At 34.9% G+C, this 16,526-nt stretch overlaps 1 protein-coding gene across 1 annotated transcript; it reads left to right on the top strand.

Moving 5' to 3' along the window:
- The first annotated feature begins 5,589 nt into the window (after window positions 1-5,589).
- On the top strand, window positions 5,590-15,024 carry LOC132284574 (uncharacterized). Its single transcript, XM_059786683.1, has 3 exons — window positions 5,590-7,710; window positions 9,258-9,387; window positions 14,495-15,024. The coding sequence occupies exons 1-3, from the start codon at window positions 7,297-7,299 to the stop codon at window positions 14,716-14,718; spliced, it is 768 nt and encodes a 255-aa protein (XP_059642666.1). The 5' UTR covers window positions 5,590-7,296; the 3' UTR covers window positions 14,719-15,024.
- Window positions 15,025-16,526: the final 1,502 nt, after the last annotated feature.

Raw genomic sequence — 16,526 nt, 5'->3', positions numbered from 1 at the left:
GATATATATAGTATGTAATTTTTTTTTGTTCTTTTATTTAAATTATGGTTTTTTTTTTTTGTTTTTTTTTACACTATGCCTCCGAATTAAAATCCTGACTCTGCCTTGAACCTGAATATACATCATATTTTACTAATGATAGACTTCCCATATTTCAGTACCATTCTACCAAAGTTTTCTCTAGAAAACCAATTCTCTCATGTGCTGCGTCCAACTATGCACATATTAGGTTAAATGGCTTATGCAACAACTACCACTCTTACGTTGCACTATCCATGTAATAACACACGGGAACAAGGCATTGGAATCCCTCCACAGGAGATTCGTTTTCCCTACTATATAATATGATTGCGACAACAAAATCTTTACCGTAACTGGCTTTAGTGTTAAAGAAAAACTGCAAAATAAAACATAAAACATATGTGTTATGTATTTTTTTTTTTAATAAGTAAAACATATATGTATTACGTTCTTCTATAAAACACGAGATATGACACCTATCATGAGAGGGAGAGAAAAAAACATCAAATTATGAAATCCAAATTTACTGCACTTGATATTTTTCCGTAAGCCAGTTTCTCCAATACTCCCATGTTAAAGACATTTAGCAATTTTTAAATACTGTAACTAAAATAAGGCTAATTGTAAAATTCTAGAGTTTATAACATTTAACTTTGACAGTGAAACTTCAATCTCAAATGGCCTCACATCATCACACACTTACTCATTATAGCCTCTAAAGTTGTATCTCGTGAGAAAGACCAGTTGATCAAATTTTAACTCGGGGGGTGTGCAAGAAATAGACCCCTAAAGTTCAAAGCCCGTTGTCTTTCAAAAAACACTTTCACACCTCCTCTTGTTTGGGAGCATCAAATCGGCAACTTAAAAATGAAATCAACGGGAGTTTACTACTTAAATCATGCATTATTACTCTGCTACATAAAAAATACCTAGTCCAACAACTCAAACCTTCCCACTATCTATGTTCATTTACACACCACACACACAAAAGAAGGTTTTACTATTGGTCCAATGGCTTTAAACTCACAAGTTATAAGAAGAATAATGGAAAACTAAGAAGCCATGCATAATCATTTTGCTTTTGAAAGCAAGGTATCTAGGCTCTAGCCAAATCGATGGAGATAAAGATGCCTACTTGCATTAAGGTCTCAATCAAAGAAGTTACCACATCTTAATTCTAAGATAAGACAACCCTATTGAATATGGTTAATATGATCTCCACTCACACTCAATTTCACATCTTGCAACGAATCATGAAAGTGCAGTCACCAAAGATGTGCACCCCACTTACTCTCGCATCAGAAATGTGCCTTCTAGACGACAAATTATTACATAGTCCGGGACTATATGGTTCCGGCCAATCTTAACTGGACATGCAAGCAAAAAATCTGAATAAGCTGACACGTGTGCTTTCGTGTCAAGTTGTGATTGGTTGGGACCATGTAGTCCCGGATCATATAAAAATTTCTCGGATGAGACAGCCACAAGAGGAATTCTATTGTGGGTCCGGAACGGAAACATATCCATACATGTTCTTTTAAACTAAAACCAACAAAAGGGGAAAGTAAAGACAATAACTTAATGATAAACTTGATAAAGTTAGTTACCGATAAAGCATTAAAACTCAAAGAAACAGTAGATCTAACCCTCAAATTCTTCCTTGGATTAACAATTGTGCAACTTCCAGACATACTTTAGATGCCCAGCCCCACTTATGGAGTGTGACAAAAGCATTCATCAACCAAATGCCTACAAAAACAGCAAAACCCACGAAAAGGATGGCAGATTTTAGGCAATGTAAAGAGGGGGCAATAAGATATATATATGTGATATGCCGTCCTAGAAGGTCAATATATGTATAGTAATTGTTGCATTCATGCTTTAAAACGAACTCTCACTCTCTAAAACCAATCTCACACACTCGCTTTTTCAAAAAATCCATAGCACGTTCATTGTAGCGGAATGACATCCTTGTTGTCATGCCGTTATAATGCCAAAATTCTCTCATACTAGAGAAGACACTTGTAGGATCCCACAAGCGTTTGAGGGTTACCATGCCATCTCCATCCAGGGATGTGCTGGTAACTTGCTTAAGTTCAAAGTCATTACCATGGGAATATATTGTGCCGGGGTTATTTTTTACCACAATATTCCATTGTGGATGTTAGTTAATTGAACAGAAGAGTGTGCATAAAGGAAACCATGAACTTACAAAAATAAATAAATAAGATTTAAACTTTGCAGCCTGCCTTTTTGTTCTTCAAACAACAGAGACAAAAAGAATGGCTAATCTAGAATCAGGTTTGAATAGCAATATGAGATAAGTTGATGGCCCCAAAAAAAAAAAAAAAACGGAAAAGGAGCTTCACGAGGAGACAAAAACATGAAGAAGTAACTTGGAAGGTCTCGGCACTTGAGGAAAGTGGTTACCTTGCAGTGCTCCTATATGATCAATAAGAGATCATTGGATCAAGTATCTTTCTGGCTCTAGGAAAACGAAGAAAATGAGAAAACAGAATGACAAGTGTTTGTGAAAGAGAAGACAGAAAAGAAAAAAGTTTTATGCAAATAATGTTAAATTCAAAGACAAAGTATCATCATAGAAGTGAGCTATTTCCTTGCAAAGTTGTGCTCAATTACATACGGGAAAAATCCGACAAGATATCTTCATTCGTTGGGGGGACAAATCTGGAAAACTAGTAAGATCAAATAGCAGCTGAAGAAATGGCCTAATGGAACAGAAGAAAAAGCTGGGAAGATTGTTATGCTGGAAAAGGTAAGCTAATGTATATCCATAACAACCGAGATAAAAGAAGGGAATGTCGAAATTTTGAATATATTAAATTAGCTCGTAAATCATTGAATTACATCAACTCAAACAACAGTGAAATGCCCATCGTGGATGTCTAACTGCTGAATTAGGTTGTGCAGTAGTGAGGTGCATAAATGGAAGTTCCATATCTGGCTTGAGGTGTTTAACACCACTTTCACTACCAAAAAAACGAAAAGAAAAGGAAAAAAACTGAAATTCTTATGGTATTTCAAGAACCAAAAATTGAAGCATTGACACAAATGGATAGATTACCATGGTAGACAAGTCATGTCATTTATAAAGGCCTCACACCAACATCATAGATGTAATGGATATATGAATGTGGCACCTACAGCATTCCGGAATCATAAAGAAAAGAATTAATATATGTGCTTAATCTTTGTAGAACCCTAAACAAGATACCTTAGAGAGATGAGACTGGTATCGAAATATCGAGTCATAGTTGTAGAGGTAAATGGTGAAATTCACATCAAATTTCCAGAGAAATGAGAAATGACTCAAGTCTATAATACAACAATTCAACATCACAAGTCTAAGAATCATAGGAGACCTAAAATTGAAACAAAAAAACATATCTGAGAGGCAATGTGTATTGATCAGACAAGACCGAAAGTACTATAAACAATGTCGAAGGTCAACACATGTACAAGTAACAATAATAGTAAATTTAGTGCTACATTATGCTAATATCTTCTCGGATTATCTTTTTAATTCTATAATGTTTTATATTTAGGTGTCGGCTAATTACACAGAAGAGCTGCATAAAAGTACCATTGGCCTAGGTGATATGAGCTCTCTTCCCCCAAAGGTTAGTGAACGGTTGGGCCCCACATCGAGCAAAGTGGTGCTTGTGAGATTGTGCATATAAGTAATTGTAATTTTTGGAAATAACTAAGCCTCCAACCCTGCAGCTCACTTTTTTGGTCTCAGAAAAGGAACCAATATGTTTGCCAATTCAATGTGAATTATGAACAGAAACATGAGATAAGATGAGACACAGAAAACTGGAAATGGAACTGATGTGGGCTCTTATGTAATAGTTCAATTAGTGGACTGCTGGGAAATTTAAGCTCATGTATATTAATAAATGATGTGTGTATATGTGTGTGTGTATACACGCACACACAATTGTATTACGATGGATTGGTAGTCACTGAATTGAATTAGATGTCCTACTGATAATACTATATGTTATATCTATCACACATTAAAATTTCAATTAGTGGACCAAGTTGTTCATAATTAATTTCATTACAGAAACACAATAATGAAATCACAACATCAAAAATCACACTGAAGATATGAATTTTATATACCTATATACGCACGTACAGAAAATAAATTCTCAGCAATCAAACAGAGGAATCATGGAAAACAAAAAAGTACCTTATTTTGAGCGCCCATCTGTGAATGCTTCAAGTCGATAGAAAGAAGAATTTCAGGGAGCTCTTTATATTTTCTAGCGGCGTTACTGACCGTCCGTTGACAATTGGCAAAACAGAACAATCCAACGAATATGCGCGGGCGAGGTTCCCTACAGTTCGAATGTTTACAATTATCCTAGTTACTAACTGAGGGCAATTCTGTCATCTCATAACCAATTTAATTGTTCTCTTTTAACTGGATATCCTATCCTGAATTATAATAGTTAAAGCTTATTTCCAAACGTTCCAAAATTTCCCAACCTCGACTACACCCAGTCACAGACTACCTGTTTGGGATTGCTTCTATATTAGAAAGCACTTTTATTAGTTGCTGTGAGCGCGTTAACTTGAAGTTACAAATGGTAACTTTTAAAATTGTGTTTTAAGTAAAAGTAGATTTTTTATGAAAATTATATTGTTTTAAACAATTTAATCCCTCTTTACTTTTTATAAATACAATTTTGTCCCAAGTATTAAAAAAATATACAAATATTATACCATCCAAATTGTGTTGTCTGAAAATTGAAACTTACTAGTATTGTTGTTGTCGTACAATTCCTTTAAGAAACTTATGTATTTATTTATATTAGAAATTCAGTATCCAAATTCAAGTTGTATTAGAAGTTTAGTTTAGTTTAGTAGGAGTTTAGTTCCTTAATCATTCAATTTTTTTCATTTATCCAAAATATATATTTATATTATTTCTTGTCTTTTTTTAGATCAACTTCTTAAATGGGGTAATTATTACTTTTGATTAGAGTTGCATTGGAAAATTTTTGGATTTCACTCTTCGATTAACTTTATTTAAAACTAAACTCATATAAAAATACAATTAGTATATTCATGAGAAAAATCAAGCTATAATTAGTAAAACTAAACTTGGATCTTGAATCTTATACGACTTGAATTTTATAAATATGAGTGCTGGTGTTCTATGTTTTTTTCCTTTGATAAGCAAGAATTCATATTATATAGGGTAAAGTGCAAAAAAAACCCTTCAACTATTGGCCATGAAGCAGAAAACCCCCCTGATCTATTAATTTGACATATAGCCCCCTTGAACTAACCAATTTGGTGCAATTAACCCCGTCCGGGGACAAGTCCGTTGAATTTGACCGTAAAGACGCACATGATCGGTCACGTGACTATTCAAATTTTTTTAAATGACCATACAACCCTTTAAGCTAAGTGAATCAAATGACACATGTACCCTTATTATTGTCTAATCCCGGATAGTGCTTGAGCCGCAACCAAACAAGGCCTAAGTAAAGCCCAAACACAATATACAATCCAAAAAAAAATCCAAAATCGAGCAAGAGGGGTCGGCTGTGAAGAGCTCGTCCGCAATAGAGGGGTCGACTGTGAAGAGGTCGTCCGGTGAGGGTTTGACCGGCGATGGAAGAAGAAGCTCAGGTGTAAGATTGCGACGTGGCGCGGCTCGGCGGGATGGAACGGCTATGAAGAGCTCGTCCACGATGGAGGGGTCGGCTGTGAAGAGCTCATCCAGTGAGGGTTTGACCGGCGATGGAAGAAGAAGCTCGGTTGTGAGATTGCGACACGGCGCGGCTTGGCGGGGTGGAACAGCAGTGGCCACCACTGCAGCAAATCGATTTATTGAGGACGATTTGGTAACCACCTGCAAATCAAGACCGGTGGTCGTGTTGTGCGTTCTTGGCTTTCAATTTGGGGTTTAGATTTGGTGTTCATGGTGGTGGTTGTCTCGCAGTGTAGATCAAAACCCGCAGCCACTGCCACCTCTTCGGCTTCAGCTTTGGCTTCACTGCCGCCGAAATAACCAGTGGCTCCATCGCCGAATGAACCCATTTTGTCGCATATTTGATCGACTAATTTTTCTTAATCGGGTGGAATCAATTGCAGGACCTTTGTTTGCACCATCACAACAGAGATCGTGAGGAAAAGGCGAAACCGCTTGTTGGCTTTTCGAACGTCTTGAATGCTCCTGCCCAGAAGCCGTGTTGGGACGACTGGGAGTTCTCGGTGAAGAGGTTGAATTGATTTTAGAAACCGGCAAGCACTGAATCACACCAGTTGCCGTTCTTGTCTCGCGACCACCATTGATGCTGTTGAAGCTTCGTGATTAAGGTGCTCGACCCATAGCGCATATACGACTCAGTTAATGAAATGGGTTGCCGTTGCCGGAGAAGCTATATGGCACGGTTCAGCGTGGGTATGTCTGTCATTGATTGAAGCTCCCCTCCATGTCACCATGGTCATAAGGTTGCTTTTATAAGGGTAAAATTGTCTTTTACTATTTTTGTTTACACCAATTGGCCGGAGATGTCACATTGGGGGTCAATTGCACCAAATTCAAGAGTTCAAGGGGGCAAATTGTAGTTCAGGGGAATTAATTACACATGGTCAATAGTTGAAGGGGTTTTTTTGCACTTTACCCTATTATATATAACTAAAACAAAATATACGGAGGATATGGATATTATTAGTAAATTCAATAATAAAAATATTTTAAGCAACATTATTATCAAATAAATTTAAATTTTTTTTAAATATAAAGCACTTTATAAAATATACCACCAAATGCAATTTTATAACAGTTCTACTGTTAAAAGTGCTTTTATAATTTTAACAGCAATCCAAAACGAATCTCTTTTCCACTTTCAATTCCACCATCAATCCCGTCCGGAATTGGGATAGTATGCGTACGTATCCAAACATATAAAAAAATTTCAAACCAGTTTACTAAAATTGTGACTACTCAAATTTGGTCCCTTGAATCCTAAAATCACATAAATAATTCAATTTGGACGTTCCAGTTTTAGACTTGTCACGTTTACACACTTGTTATTCCACAAATCTCAGTCAAATTCGGGACAGTATCTGCGTCCAAACATTCCGAAATTCCCCAAACCCCTCTTACGAGTCTCACCCACTCGCCGCCACTTCGTTTCCCCCTCGTAAACCCTTTCTAAACTCCTCTTTTTCTCTCTCTAACAGCTGCATCCACACCAGTCCAGTGGCTCTCTCTCTATAAACCGCCAAATGTGGTGCCGCCGGCCAATACTCACCAGAGTCCTCCATCTCCGCTACTTCACCCAATCTTCAGCCGCACCTCTCATCCACGACTTCGAACAACGATTCACCTATCTCGAAGGCTTACCCAAACCAGACCCCAAATATGACGAGACCATCCTTGCGATCCCACGCGAAGCCTCCGGTAAGAACATCTCCGCCAAGGAGAGGAAGCGCGGCCGTGTCCCCAGCATCGTTTTCGAACAGGAGGACGGCCAACACGGCGGCAATAAGCGTCTCATTTCTGTTCAAACCAATCAGATTCGCAAGCTCGTGAACCATCTCGGCCGGTCCTTCTTCCTCTCTAGACTCTTTGATCTTGAGGTTCGGTCCGATTTCGAGTCCGACAATGTCATCGAGAAGGTTCGGGTCTTGCCGCGAAAGGTATGGTTTTTCTTTTTCTTTGTAGACTTGATTTGTGATACTTTTTCTCTCTAAGATTGTGATGCCAATTTGAAAATGCCGAAAGAAAAATCTTTTCACAAATTCCTATATGCAAGTGTGTTTATATTTGCGTTTTCTTATTTTTTTTTTGGTATAGATAAGAACTTCATAAACTATTGTGATTCTCATGTGATATATAATAACAACACTAGGTTGTGACTTTTTGATGTGTAGTTCTTTTATCTGATAGGCTAGGTTTGTGATTCTTGTTAGAAATGTTGAATGAAGACCTATGAATTTTGTAATTTATTGTTGATTTATTTTTATTTTTAAATAAAAAATGAGTTAATAACTTGGAAATTTCCCAAGAATTTTGACATTCTTTACGTGGCTTTTGAAAGCATGGAATCAGGTGTTTGGAATTGGAATTGGCGGAAAATTAGTTCAAAACATAACATTTTAGTCATAATCAGTTTCTAGACCTAAGACATAGGCTTGTGGTGAATTATCAGAATAAATTATAGTAATAGTCAACTTAGAAATGCCTTAAGAATTTTGATAGTATTTTGGATTATTATCAGTGTCTACAACTAAAATTTAGTCTTTTTCTGACCTATTAGAAAAGCTAATAATACTAACAACATAGACTTGCGGTGGAGTGGAAAGTTGAGGATCATGAGTTGTTATACACATCTCCAAATGGTTAAACCAGCTCAATTTGATATGGTTTTATCAGCTTAGAGCTATTGGCATACTAGATTGTTGGTTTAGGCTAGGAACATTTGGTTTTAGGGTGAGCTTGCATGCTCTTGTATTATGGAAGAAGTGAGCGAGCAGAGGTTAACTTCGACTACATTGCCATAGTTGTAAGGTGGAAATGATTTCTGAATAGCAGAGTGCAGTTTCCATAAGTTGGAAATTCAGAGTGACCACAGAATTTCCAGCTGCAGTGGTGGTCATGTAATGTGACGATATGTTATATTACACTTCCAATTGACAGTGTGATGATATGTTGTTCTACGATTCTAACCAACAGAAAATGAGCATAATCTGATGCATTCCATCATCCCAGGAACTTTAATCACGTTGATATATTTGTTTGTTAACAGATATTCTGATGAATTTCTATTAGCCTGTCAGACAACAAAATCATGTGGTCTGAAATGTTTATTTGGCAGGCCTACACTATTCTTGAAATGGAGTGCATGAGAAGTTAATGCGGATTTAAAATAAATTTCTGTTAGGAGCTTCTGAAGCTTTGAGAGAAATCAAAGTTTAAATATTGTTTTCCATCAGTTGTTGAGTGGGCATATCTTCCACCCCAAAAGGGGGAAGTCCGGATTTAAGTTCTTACCTGAACATAGTTTCATGTAAATTACTTTTCCAAAGAAATATATATACATATATATATATATATATATATTATATATAGAATTAACTTATATATTTAGTGCTAAGAATTATTTTATAATTGTTAAGTAGTCTCATCATCTGAGTTCTTCCACAGTGTGCCACATTCTGATTTTATCTTTCTCTAATTGTGTCAGCTTCATCTGCATGCCGGTACAGATGCGGTACTTAATGTTACCTTTATAAGGGCTCCATCTCAGGCCTTGTTAAAGGTTGAAGTTCCTCTTGTATTCATAGGAGACGATGTGTCACCTGGGCTGAGAAAAGGTATGGCAAGAATGAAACTTCTCTTATATGTTTTCGTGCAAAAGTTTTGGTGTGTTTTTTCTTTTCTTTTCTTTCATTTTTTTTTTAATTTTTAATTTTTATTCTTTTTGCTACTCAGAATCTGAGGCTCTTGCTGTGTCTTATCTTTATAAAGTCTAAATGATTTGGGAATTTATATATTGAAAATAATGAAATTGTTTATGGTATTCTGTTATTTATAAGTCATACATCCCATAACGTTGATCGGTTAGTTGACTCACATCTATAAACAATTCATTCAGGGAAAAAAAAAAAAAAACATCTATAAACAATTATTCAAATGATATGCAGCAAAATTACCTCTCTAATTTCATAGAAATTTTCATACCACTCAGTTAGGGTCTTCTGTTTGATCTGTGTTTGTAGTTCTTGGAAACAGACACAAACTCTCAATTGATCTTCTTGCTGTGGATGTCACTCTTTTAAGAATGAAACTGGGCTTTAAATAAGTTCTAGGCATAGAGATGGTTTTAGTAAATCTTCCTTTATAGAGTCTATGTTAAGACTATCAATTTTAATTTTACTTGGATAGTTGGATAAGCACAAATTAGGTCACTATTCTAGATATTAAATTTAAATTTATGCAGGCTTATGGTTGATGAACTACTCTCTTAAACAATTTATCAGCTATGATTTGTAAAAGCTAGTTTAGCTTAAATGACCAACACCTTCCACTTAACTATATTCCACCCTAATTTTTCAAGAAAGCAGAACTAATCTACCAGTGTTAGATGTATGGCAAATATTTCAGGTGCCTTTCTGAGAACCTTGTAGGCAATCAACCCTTGCAACTAAAACCAGTGCCCATTGGTTCTTTTAACTATTCATTTGGCAAGCCCAATCCAGCTACTAATTCATTTGGCAAGCCCAATCCAGCTACTATGACTTCAATATCTTGTTTTCATAATTCTTAACTATCTTCTAAAATGTTCATTTTCAAAGAAATGTACGATACCAGCCTTTGGGAGGATTTTGGAATATTGCTGATCTTATATGGTGTAGTGATTTTTCAATTATTCTTTTGGAAGATTATTAATTACACTGGGTATAGATATAAATATATGTATATTTATATATTGGGGTTAATTAGGACCATGGTTTTGTGATACCCCTGAATTTCCACGTGTAGGTTGGCCAGGTCCACACCCGAAAACCCGATGATATAAAAAAACAATTAAGAATTTAAACAAGCACGGAATACAAGACGAAATAAGAATAAATAAATATTCACTTAATAGAAAATTAAAATAATTTTTATTAAATCCTCAATTCTCTTATACCAATACTCCAATAAATCCCATGAGGAATAAGCCTCCATAATACAACTCAGGAATTTGTATCATGGACCCTTAATCAAAACCCATAACTGAAATGTAAAGATACCAAAGTCTACTAAGTAAACTATACAAAGATAGTATCCTACGTTAATGACTCCAGAAGAGTGAAGATGATGTTCTCTGATCAGCACGAAAAACCTCTAAGACTGGAACTGATAAGCACCTGAAAAAATATAACAAAGGTGGGTCAAAATCCACGAATAAGTCCTTTCTACTACAACCCAATCAGAGAACCAATAAGCGATACATCCTTAACCACACTCCTGCAATAACTACATAGTCGATACAAACACATACGCATACACATTAAGACTCTCACTAAAATATAGGGCTATCTCAACCGGATAGTGGGTATCACATGAAAAATCGCACACAAGGTGGTCAAGAGTCCCCCTCTACCAGGGCCCACACATCTCCTATATCTAGCTACCCATCCCCGACAATATATGCCTCAGTTCTAACCACTGATCCCGAGACCTCAAGTTCATATCAGGGCTCTCATATAAATATATAATAACGTCATCAATGAAGCCATATCTAACAATGGCACACTGTAGCGTGTCTTGACTTATTAGCTAGCCCACTTACTCATCAAATGTCAAGCCATATCTAACGACGACATAAAATATTAAGAAGCCTAGCTTATTAGTTATCTCAAAGATCCCACCACTAACATTTATTTATTTTTTTATAGAAGTATTTATTAGAAGTTAGATTAATAGATACAGAGAGTCGAAGTCGAGTACTCCAAAGTTCGAGGCACTAACCCACTGGGCTATCGAGGCATCTGCAACATTCATCAATCTTATCATAATCGCATAACTAATAAATGCTGGCAACGAATTTCTGAACATCGAACCACATACCCCGGCAGATACGAATCATGTCTATAGCAACGAATCTGAAAGGTATAAGTGAGTCTTAGACTTATTAGTCAGTTCACGTGGTTCCGCCACACATACATGCATACATAAGTCTCCTCAATATTATCTCTATCAACGGGACAACAAGCGTGTATGGTCAATGATCATATTTTAGATCACCAACACGTCAATATATATGATTATAATTATAAACCAAATTAATGCATTAATTATTGCAATTTAAGCATCATAAAAGAATAATAAACAACTTATTAATTGATTTAATCCTTTCTCTATTTATACTCATCCAAACCATATCTATCCATAATACAACGCACAATCTAGCCATAGTTCATGTCTGTAGATCATAAATACTTCAACAATTAAGATCATAAATCAAGTTAATGTATTTCAATCCACAATTTAAATATCATAAAAGATTAATTCAACTTATTAGTTAATTTAATCTTTTACATAAAGTCTCGAAGCATATGAGTTTAATACCAATTTCATGCAATTAAATCATAGAACACTGTTTCCGACGCCTTAGTACGTGTTTAGGGCTTAATAAAATCAATTCAGGGCCATTCAGAGCAAGTTTAGGGAAATCTAGTCCCCAGTGCTCGAGCACACTCGTACTGTGCTCGAGCACAGTACAGTGCTTGAGCATTGGTTCACGAACAACATAGTGCTCGAGCACTAATCACTATGCTCGAGCACTGGTTCGTAAAACCAGTTCGATAGGTCCGTTTCAAGTATGAAAATCCATCGTTCCGGGTCCTAAATCATGCATCTATGTCCCAATTGATTTCCATAATTAATATAAAGCTTATACATGATTAGAGAAATCAAAACCAAGTTTTCATACATTAATTTGAAAGATCCAACTCTGTATAAACATACATACGTATACACATTTATAAATTAATTATAATCCGATTATTGCATAGAAACATGTTTAACTCCTCTGTTTAAACTCCCTAAAGTCAAGCTAACAATGCATGGATTAAAGGTGCTAAGGAGAATAGTATAACATAGAACTTGCCTCGTGATTTTCGGATTAAAAATCAAACTCCAAGTTCTCTACAATTGCTCCGGTCTTCTTCTCCAACTCTGGCAACCCTTTGTCACATTCGTTTTCCTTTTCCGGTCCCCTTCTTCTTCCTCTTCTATCTCTCCCTATTTCTCTGCCTTTTTTCTTCTTCTCTTAAATCTCACGTATCAACAAAAACCTTCCTAATAACTATAAGCGCGCACACGCACGCGCGCACGCACACATATAATACAAAATAACCCTAGTCCTATTGTTAATTGGATTATCAAATATTTAATTTAATTATATAATACACACAAAGTAAATATATATACATATATATATATATATATATATATATATTCACATATTTAATTATATATATATATATATACCCACATGGGCCAATAGTCTTCCACCCAACTAGGCCTTTAAATCATCAAGGCTTTCTCCTTCCAAGCCCAAACTCATAGTCCATTTACTTAGCCCAACTAATTTAAAACTAAAATAAAATAAAACAAATACTCCCTCCGTCCTATAAAAGTTGTCCACATTGGTAATTAATTACCAATGTGGACAACTTTTATAGGACGGAAGGAGTAACTAATTAAACAAACCAATAGTTAATTAAATACACAAACAAGAACAAGTAATGGCAATAGAACACCTCACACGCATCATAAAATTAAATAACCTTAACTACACAAGTAATTAATCAACTAACTAACAAATAAAATATCTACAATTAAACTATCAAATCAAATAAACAATTAACCACATAAATAATAACAATTAACAATTAAAAGCACATAAATCAAATAAAACAAATAAATTAACTAAAATAAATGTTCCGAAAATTAGGGGTATTACAGGTTTGGATTGGAATTTCACTATCATCATCATGTATGGAGACCATTAGTTAATCAGATGCAGTCATCATGCAACTGTGGCCATGGGGGAAAGGTAAATAGACTGGGTCTCAAACCGAATTGAGCTCACTTTTCAGAACTTACAGTGGAATAACTTGCAGAAGTTAAGTGACTAAGGACCAAAACATTTGGCAAGATGCAGAAAGTGGTGGATATCCAACTCTGTGCATGCTGATCACAATGAGAATTGGAAATATATTTTGAAACTTCATTGAATTGTAAAATGATGAAATTACGAGGGTGAAAACAATAAAAAATACAAATACCTTGTGTTTTGTATTTTTTGTTTTTTAAGTTTCAAAAGTAGACATAGAGAGTGATGGACTTGACCTAATAAGCCTACATCTAGATGTCAACATCGAAGTTTGAATTCTATACATTTCTGAAGCGGCTCAATCTTAGATGGGTGATTCTCCTATAACTATTTACTAATGAATCAGATAAATTTATGGTGCCTTATACTTGCTAATTGCTTCTAAAACACAATTGAATCACTTATCAAAAAAAAATCCCATTGAATCCTGATAACACAAATTCAAAATTTTGCCTTAAAAAAGCTGGCTGTCAAAAGCCATGTCCTTGGGAAAGCATCAATTGATTCAATCCCTCTAGGAGTTGAACAATAAATTCCCTAGGCTATCAGACTCTGTCAAACTTCAGACCTTGCGAATCCCAGCCTTCATTGCTAAAGAGGTACTTGGTGATGGTCATTTGCTCCAGTGTTTTAAATGTACAACCACCCCCATTGTTATAATATGATAGACAATGCTGTGAATATTTTCGAGGTTATTTATTTTGGTTCTCATATGCATTATTTTTATGTATTTATGCTTTCCTCTTGTAGTAGCTAAATATTAATCAAACCCATGGAGTATTAATTTGATTGTTACTTGTGAAACTTGGCAGGAGCTTATTTGAACACTATCAAGAGGACTGTCAAGTTCCTTTGCCCTGCAGATGTCATCCCTCCCTATATTGAGGTGGATCTAAGTGAATTGGATGTGGGTCAAAAGTTGTTAATGGCGGACCTCAAGGTTCATCCAGCTGTAAGGCTTATTCAATCAAAGGATTTACCCGTTTGCAATATAATTGGGTCTAGGGCTTCTTCTGATGAAAAGAAGTCCAAATAAACACCTCGAAAGTTGAAATTTTTTATTTGCGTATTGTAAAACAAAATCGACCTCTTGGTGGTATGAGAGGGCATTGTTGTGCCGATGGATGCTTGTTCTTGATTTTGTCCACTTAGTAGAGTAATTCATGGAGGACAGGGTTATGGAATGATAGTGTAGTGATTGCTTTTGTTACATTTTTCTTTTTTTATGGCTGGTTTGGTGGTGTTGTAGAGGAACTCAGTGTAGCTCTATATATTGGGAAGAGATTGTTCAATTGTGGGCTCAGCTCAGGCAAGTGAGGAGCAAGAGCTCTTATTAAGTTTACTCGGTATCCCGTTAAGTTTTGCAAGAGTTGCAGTACTACTTTTTCCTCTTCAAAATAAAAGGTCGAGATTCAAATCCTAAAAGGGGGTATTGTGATTGTTATGTTTGGATATATATATATATGTTTCTTAACTGGTAAAAAAAAAAAAAAAGAAAAAAAAAATGGCTCATGACCAAACATTTTGTTGATGACATTTATATTATCATTTATTAATTTCTATAAGTGATCCTGTTATATTATTTATTTAATAAAAAATATCAAAATTATTTTTAAAGAAAAGGAGCCATTGTTTTTGGCCATCACCTTTTTTTAGTTGTTGAAGGATGTTGATTAAATTTTATAAAATGATAATTTTAGTTGTATGATGTTTTTCCCTCTCATAAAAATTAGGATATCAGTGATTTATTGTGCTAAAATTTAATAAAAGCTAAATGGCCCGCTTGTAATTTATCCAAATCTCACTTTAAAGATAAATTTGAAAAATCAACTGAAATTGGGGTGTACATTTACTAAAAAATAGCGGATGCATCGAAACAAGAAAACCTCAAAATCTTCAACCACACAGAGAAATTATTGAATATCCTGGAGGTATGGTATCTTAAGGCATCCCAACCATTGAATATGGTGGGTCTCATCACCACATCCATAATTTAATGGCTCTCACTACCCTGAGTACCATACTCCTAATAATTTTTCCAACCGCACCGGACTAATCTAAATTGCATCCTCAGTATTCTTAAAGAGTAGTGAGGCCTACCCAAACTGATTTTTAACAAAATAAAATAATTCACAAACCCACCCCACTTCGGAGTTAAGGTATGAATAATCTAATTCACTCATTACAGTCTTAAAGAAAATTCAAGATTGATATTTAAAAAAAATTAAAAAAAAAAAAATTATTAATTTTGTTATCAACCAAAGTGTTATGAAAAATAATGAAAACAAAATAAAGCACAATTATAAAATATCCATATATGTATATTTTTAAAATAAGTTAGACAAGTTAGAAACGAAATATTCTAACTTTTATTTTCAAACATCCTTCTCAAGCTGTTGGTTCTATTATTCAAGGTCTTAATTAGTAAATTGTGCAAATTGGGTAGGCTAATGCGAACCCAATTTGAGATTTTACAACAATCGTTATAGTTAGAGTCGGACACAAATTAAAATATTTGAACCCGAGCTTAATTCAACCCGTGCTTAAGCACGGATTCAAATATTTTAATTTGTGTCCGACTCTAACTATAATCTGAATTAAGCTTGGGTTAAAAAATTTTAATTTATGTCCGACTATAACTATAATCTGAATTAAGCTTGGGTTCTATTATATCATTGGGCTATAACTTATCTAACAAAAAGAAATAATTAAAATCATGATCAACATATATATATATTTTAGTTTCTTTTTTGTTTAAATTTAAATATTATTTCATTACAAAATAATAACATGTGCCCCTTAACTCCATTTTATATGCATATATGAAATTATAAATCGAACATA

The sequence above is a fragment of the Cornus florida genome, unplaced genomic scaffold, assembly GCF_030987335.1.
Source record: "Cornus florida cultivar Cherokee Brave unplaced genomic scaffold, ASM3098733v1 CherokeeBrave_3.0.0_Hap2_Chr11, whole genome shotgun sequence".
NCBI classification, from domain to species: Eukaryota; Viridiplantae; Streptophyta; class Magnoliopsida; order Cornales; family Cornaceae; genus Cornus; species Cornus florida.
Note: the sequence above shows the minus strand (reverse complement) of the source record. Positions and strands in the feature narration are given on the sequence as shown.

What these genes read in the sequence shown, in the direction of transcription:
- LOC132284574 (XM_059786683.1), top strand. Translation starts at nt 7,297, where the DNA reads ATGTGGTGCCGCCGGCCAATACTCACCAGAGTCCTCCATCTCCGCTAC. An exon ending in TTCGGGTCTTGCCGCGAAAG is followed by an intron (nt 7,711 to 9,257) that starts GTATGGTTTTTC and finishes TAATTGTGTCAG; the next exon opens with CTTCATCTGCATGCCGGTAC. An exon ending in GTCACCTGGGCTGAGAAAAG is followed by an intron (nt 9,388 to 14,494) that starts GTATGGCAAGAA and finishes GAAACTTGGCAG; the next exon opens with GAGCTTATTTGAACACTATC.